Below are 6,490 nucleotides of genomic sequence, written 5' to 3' on the forward strand. Positions count from 1 at the left end.
GGGCGGCGGGGGGGGAGAGGACGGAGCAGGGCCAGCTTCTGAGGGAGTGGCCGCGGAGCGCCCCTGGAGCAGGGCCGGGGGCCGGTCTGCCGGAGATTTGAATGGTTTCGGCTTTCGTAAAGCTGAACTGCTTTGCCAGATGTAGGTTTGGTTATTAAGTGACTTCTCCCACAGTGTTTAATGTGCCACAGGTTGTACGTAGTTCGCGAGTCGGGGAAATGCACAAGTTTCACGCAGAGCTCTGTTTCCAAGGGCTAAAAATCACTTAGTGACGTCCATTAGCAACCCTGGGCAGAAAAACGCTAAAGCTCTCTGTCACGCACGTTCCCTACCCACCTGCATCCTCAAAGGGGAAAAAAGAATAGTATACTTCAATAGAAATTCAGAAAAATCATTGGGGCGGGTTATACGTGGAATAACCTGCCGCCTTATGGGGAATTCCAGTCCTTACACTGGTCTGTTTCACGTCCACAGCTTGACTCGGGATGTGCTCCAGTAGGGAAGGCCCAGGCTCAGAGCGGGACGGCTCCTGTGGGAAGAGATACAGGACAGGCACGCTTACCCTGCGGGCTCCGGTCCCCAAAGCGCCGGGAGCACTCATTCCAAGGTAAGGCGCACCCTCTGCAGGCACGTATCTGTTCCTCAGAAAACATTACATGAATTACCTCAACCAAGAAAGCAGGTATTTCACAGTATAAAACCGGGTTGAGGCAATTAAATGAATGTTATGAAGGAGAGGGTAATACTTTTAATGCCTTTTCTCTTTCTCTTACTCCTGTATTTTCCACTTAAAAAAAAAAAAAAGAAAGAAAGGAAAAAAAAAAAATCTCCAACATGCATTTAAAGGTCTACTTTTGTTTCAGGAGGCTGTTCTGTTAAGATGTAATGTCAGCCGCGATACCAGGCGTGCCCAAGGCACCGCGGGCCCGGCCCCGCGGGCAGTGCGCAGGCGCCGTGGCGCGCGGCGGTGGCAGCATGGGGGACACGCTGGAGGAGCCGTGGTGGGACACCGGGACCGACGCGGGCGGCACTCCAGGTACGCGTCTCCTGGAGCTCGCTCCTCACGCTGGGCTTGAAGCATTTTACCTGAGAGGCAGCCCCCATCCTCCTTTCCTGCTCTCCTTTCTTTTCGTTGGATTTTGGGGTTTTTTTCCACTTCCCCCCTCCGCTTTTCCCTTCTCTGCTTTTAATTTACTTCTCCAGGTTTTCCACTCTCACTCGCTTTTCCCCCTGTGCCTGCTTTTCCCTGCTTTCTACCGAGGGCGGGTTTGCTTGTAAGCAGAATCTCTGCAGCGAGTTGATGTCCAGTCTCTGATTGGAGCCCTGGGATAGACGATGGAGCAGCAAACGAAAATACCAGTGCTTAGGTAACAACAGGAACCCACAAAACAGAAATACGTTTAAGCGAGCTTAAAAACCGGGGCGAGGGGAATGGGAAAACCTCTTGCTTTGAGTTCAGAGCTCATATCTCCCTTGCATTCATTTACCTTCCAAACGGTATTTTCTTCCCAAGAGTTTATTTGATGAAAGACTTTTGTATAATGTATGATCCTTGTGGGTCTCTTCTGACTCAGAATATTTTGTGATTGTGTTTGCTATTATTGACATGAACTTACTTACAGTTCTGTAAGACCTTGGAAACAGTAAATCCGTACTAGAGTCTTTGGAGGGAAAAGTATCTGTGGTACTTGAAAAGCATCACCCATGTGCTCACTGGGGTGTGTCGCATCACCCTTGCCATGTGTTACTGTAAAAGGGCAGGAGTTAAACAGCTCTTCTCCAGCCATTGCTCCTTGGAGTATAGTGCTATGACTGATTTGTCTTTTTTTTCCTGATGGTTATGATACCTGGTTCACATGCTTGTATTTTTTCAATGTGTCTCGAAACCACAGGCTATAAAATATTTTTTCTGTAATGTTTACATTTAATGTGAAAATTTAGGTAGATCTGGGCAACTAAAATGACTTTAGACTTTATAGTGCCCTATTTTATTGATTGTTATTTTAAATTTCTTTTTTAATGCCATATTGGCAAGAGTTGGGAGTTATCTGCACCTCTGCAAAGACTCCAGTTCTTTCAATGTCTTGAAAATTGGTGCTTATTTCCTGTGAAAGGTACTTGGAGAATAGTTAGAGAGGAAGCAATACAAAAATTGTATGTATATAATAAAGAGGGGTCACAAGACCTAATTAGGCTTCTGAGCATTTAATTTTTATTTTTAGTCTCATATAGGTCTCTTAAGCAGTCCCAGTTTCCCTGGTAAATGCTCTTCATTAGGAATTTTTCTTAAGAGCCTACCTGCACATTCTGCCAGCCACAGGTTTTATTTAGGGTGGGTGGTTAGGTGACTGTTACAATGTTTGCAGCTTTCCTTTAGAAATAGGATACAGAGCAGGACTTTGATTATAAACTTTTGACATGATGGATGAGCCATCTGACTTTGAGGTGAGATGGTTAACGACAACTTTTCCATTTACAAAAAACTCCTTGGGATTTTCAAAATTGTATTTTAAAATAATTCAGGTGGAAAATAACCTCTGGAGGTGTCTAACCCAATCCTGTACACTTTACTCCAAGAACATTCTTTGAGTGTGTTACAAGTAGTGATTACAGGTGAGTGTTGTGCAAACCATGTACTCTGCTGTCTGTAGCCCACCTTTGTAAACTTGTTGGCAGGTTCTTTTTGTTGCATGGAGTTGACACAAGCTGTTAGTAAACATAAAACGTCTGTTACTTTTATTTTGTGTAGCTATTTTTCACATAAAACAGGTAAAATCAAAGGTTAATTTGTACAGCATCTTATTGATGCTGTAAAATGCTTTAAAATCAGTTGGCATAAAAGAGGAAATCAGGGTTCACAATGTATGATGTAGGCAGCAATACAAGAAAATAATTGCACATTAGTGAGCACCTTTGACAGACTTGGTCAATTTTATTTCTGTGAAACATCAAGTTTTGTTAAAAAAAATACTATCGAACCTCATTTGCTGACCTATTTAAAAATAGCATCTCTGCCATAACTCTAGGTGCAAAGCAGAATTCAAAATGTACTTCTAAAATACTGATCTTTTGCCAGATCCTTTAACCTAGAATAAGTTCTGACCTACAGAATATTCATCATAACTCAGCTCTCAAAAGTATTTTAGATTTGAGAAACTTGTAGTTAGAAAAGGCTACTTTTAAAAGAGTATGAACATCTTTCAGGTGGAACACCTGAAGAGTATGAAAACACAAAATATATATAAGTATATATCCTGGTGTATGGATATGTAAGGAATTCTAAATTTGCTTCTGGCCACATCATTGGAAGTCATTATTTTAGAGTCCATATTAAAGGTAGTTACTCTCACCTTGAGACATGAATGTTTACCCTGCTGCGAGTGATCTATAGGCGTAGAAAAAGCCAAAAAAATCCAAGGAAGAAAATGCTAAAGGGATTACCCATCTTTTTACCTTGTCAAAGGTAAAACTATGACAAAAACTAAAGAATCTTGCCCAATAACGTCTTCAGCAAACCTTTGAGATGAGATTTGTGGAGGGAGTGGTTAGGGATTATTCTCTACTTAGCAGCGTAGTTTAGTGTTACACGTGTTCCACGTCATGCAACTGCAGGACTTCCTTACCTCCCTTTTTTCCAGATTGTGTCACAACTTTGTCCAGTCTTTTATGTGATTTTTATATTGCATTCAGAATTACAAAGGAAAGGATAAGGAATTCAGAGGAGTTTATTTCGTACTGGTGAAGGACACCAACTTTTTCCTCTTCTCTCCGTGAACAGAAAGGAGCAATTCTCACAGCGCTGTGAATGTCTGCATCTTGCCTGTAGCCAGTGTGCCACATCTCCCAGTCAGTTTGAGGGAGAGGGATGGACTTCTGTTTTACAGAAATTCTTCCAGTTTCCTCCTTTTGTGTTAGCACTCCTTGTCTTTCATTCTCCATGCTTTCTGTATTGCCCTTAATCCCATAGGAGTGTAGTATCCCCATTCGTCAGTTTTAGATCCCTAAGTAGGAGTCTATGTGGGCCCTGCCCCTCATAGGTAGGAATTAATTGTGTCATTGTGAGACAGGAGCAAAACTCTTGTATGTCAGCAGCACAAACAGATAAGAAGTATAATATGGGACCATGGAGGATGATTTGGCAGTGCTTGTGGGATCCTTTGTGGGCTCTAAGGCAAAGGATGCTATTGCAGGAATTGATTTCTTTTGCCAGTTGATTTCTTTTCTCTGTGCCTACTGAAGGGTGCCAGTTAACATTAATTTGTAACGTTAATTTGTAATGTGTGATTTGCAGCTGTTGAGAAGCAGACGCTTCGTTGTAATGCATTCAGTGTGAGGGAGCACTGTTGCTTCTTCAGAGCTGAGATCTGTTGCTGGACTCTGTATGACGAGGTTTGTAGCTTTTTTTTTTTTGGCTCATCAATGAGTTGCTGTCCCTTGTGATGGACCCTGGTCAGTATTTGAAGATCTTTCTGATAAGCATGCCGAGTTGACAGCTGCTTTTTCAAATCTGTGTTTCTTCACATCTGTATACGTTCACTCTGCAAGTTGCAGTGGTGTGCTTCTGTGAGCTGTATTTGGATCTAAGCATACATGATATGGAGTCTCAGAACTTGACAGCTGCAGATTTAGTGAATAAAACTGGAAGCTTTTCCTTTTTACTATGGAAAAGTCATTCTTTAATGTCTGCATATTAACACGGGTGTGTCTTGTGGGACACAGCTGAGCTAATTTTTCAGTAGACTGATCTTTTAAAACTTTTTTTGAGTACTTCTAGAGAATGTCTTGTGAAGCTGTTGAGGAAGGCATAGGTTTCTTGTGGGTTTGCAAAAACAGTCACACAGCAGTACTAACGTGTTGTACTGTCTCAGTGGTTAGGTTAAACTTTTAGCTGTGAAATAAAAGGGAAAAATCGGGTAACTGAATGCATCAGACTCTCTCCTTGCTTCAGCAAAAAGATTGCAGTTCTGGCTATGGCACTGTGATCACCACCAGCTTTTGCTTTAGTTAGGAATTAGGATTTGGCAGTTCTTAAAGAAACACCTATGTGTAAGGAGTTTTCCCACATATTATCAGTTGAGCCATTTAGACTGTTGGAATGCACTCTGTTAGGGGAAGAAGAATGAGGGAGACATTAATACCAGAGAAAGAAATTAATTTTTATATTTTAAAACAGTAACTTGTGTTAGTTGGTATTACAGGATTCTGGTGTGGGGGTTCCTTGCAGTAGTAGTAGTATTTTGTTAGTGTTTCTTAACATTCTATAGAACTGTGAGAAATTTTCTTGCAGAGCAACAATTGCTATTTTTCAGAATACTGGAGACAACGAGCATGGAGCCTTTTCTAATGTTTTTTTTTTGTGTTTTTGGTTTGAGGTTTTTTTGGGCGTGTGTTGGCTGAAAGGAAACATTGAATTTTAAGTCTTTTGAAGGAGTTATTCTTTAAGAAAAGCAAAAAGGCAAATTCTCTCATGGATGAACTAGAACTTCTTGTGCAAAGAGTTCAGTTAAAAAAAAAACCTTCCCTAGGAGCAATGAATCCAGTTACATATTTTTAAGTGAATGTGAGCAGTTGAAAGGAAGGGCAAAATTGTGGAGGAATGCAAGAATAAAATTGCACTTCTGTGTAAGCCGCAACTTACTGTTAAGCTTGATACTAATTTTGATCAGTTCTGAAATACTGTTTAAGTGAACTGAAGTCTAAATACTGTAGTGCAAATGGTGGTAGTTGATATAGCTGATTTAAACAATATCCATCTTGATTCTCACATCTGTTTTCCTAATATAACATCTGCGTGAATTGGAGTGGAGATAATCACACTAGTTAACTCCTCGAGGAGGGAGTTGCTTATCTTCACATCATCTTTTAAAGTGATGCTTGGCACAGCAAGGAGCTCTGCATTTCTCTTAAGTTCAATACGTTATACAAGAGCAGATTTCTCCATGCCTCTCTTCATTTCACCTTTAATGCTGAACTTAGGATATCCATACTGAGACACTTTAATTGCAAAAAACAACTTTGAAAACACAAAACCTTCTGCAACCTCTCTTCATGTGATCATGTTTTTATAAATCTACTGAGACAATCTTACTATTGTTATTTGTAGAACATGTCAAAACTGAACTTACAGTAGAAATTTATTTGTGTCTTGTGCTCCTATACTGTGAGCACCAAAACCTGGAATTGCACCAGAAAAAATGGGGCAGAGCATGGTCCCTGCAGACATGCAGTTAACTTTGGCTCCTAAGAATTTGGCTGTCTCCTGATGTCCTGTGATTGGTGCCCGTTGATGTGCTGACCATGTGGATGGTTTCCGATTTTTCCCCAGTGGAAACAACTGCTGCTGAGATTCAGATTAAATCCATTTTAATGTCATAGATCACAGAAAATTATTTACCTTCTCCCTCCACCTTGAAGGCAGGCTTTAGACACGGTCCTTATAATGCGTATCTTTCCAGAAGGGCTGTCTTGGAGGGGTTTGTTGAGATGTCCA

At 41.1% G+C, this 6,490-nt stretch overlaps 2 protein-coding genes across 5 annotated transcripts in view; one reads left to right on the plus strand and one right to left on the minus strand.

Moving 5' to 3' along the window:
• Positions 1 to 14: 14 nt before the first annotated feature.
• CMSS1 (cms1 ribosomal small subunit homolog (yeast)) overlaps positions 15 to 6,490 on the plus strand; it is a 230,256-nt gene continuing 223,780 nt past the window's right edge. The window contains exons 1-3 of the mRNA XM_008631726.2: positions 15 to 141; positions 475 to 607; positions 864 to 1,036. Coding sequence (XP_008629948.2) covers positions 886 to 1,036 — 151 coding nt within the window. The 5' untranslated portion in view covers positions 15 to 141; positions 475 to 607; positions 864 to 885. The remainder of the gene's footprint in view (positions 142 to 474; positions 608 to 863; positions 1,037 to 6,490) is intronic.
• FILIP1L (filamin A interacting protein 1 like) overlaps positions 2,714 to 6,490 on the minus strand; it is a 189,652-nt gene continuing 185,875 nt past the window's right edge. For all 4 annotated transcript variants that reach the window (XM_017731866.1, XM_008631727.2, XM_017731865.1 and 1 more), the window contains 2 exons: positions 6,395 to 6,490; positions 2,714 to 5,102 (listed from right to left, as the gene is read on the minus strand). The exon at positions 6,395 to 6,490 is cut by the window's right edge and continues 1 nt beyond it. In XM_017731866.1, the coding sequence (XP_017587355.1) occupies positions 5,012 to 5,102; positions 6,395 to 6,490 (187 nt within the window). In that variant the 3' untranslated portion in view covers positions 2,714 to 5,011. The remainder of the gene's footprint in view (positions 5,103 to 6,394) is intronic.

This window comes from Corvus brachyrhynchos, unplaced genomic scaffold (genome assembly GCF_000691975.1).
Source record: "Corvus brachyrhynchos isolate BGI_N302 unplaced genomic scaffold, ASM69197v1 scaffold3, whole genome shotgun sequence".
In the NCBI taxonomy this organism is placed as follows: domain Eukaryota; kingdom Metazoa; phylum Chordata; class Aves; order Passeriformes; family Corvidae; genus Corvus; species Corvus brachyrhynchos.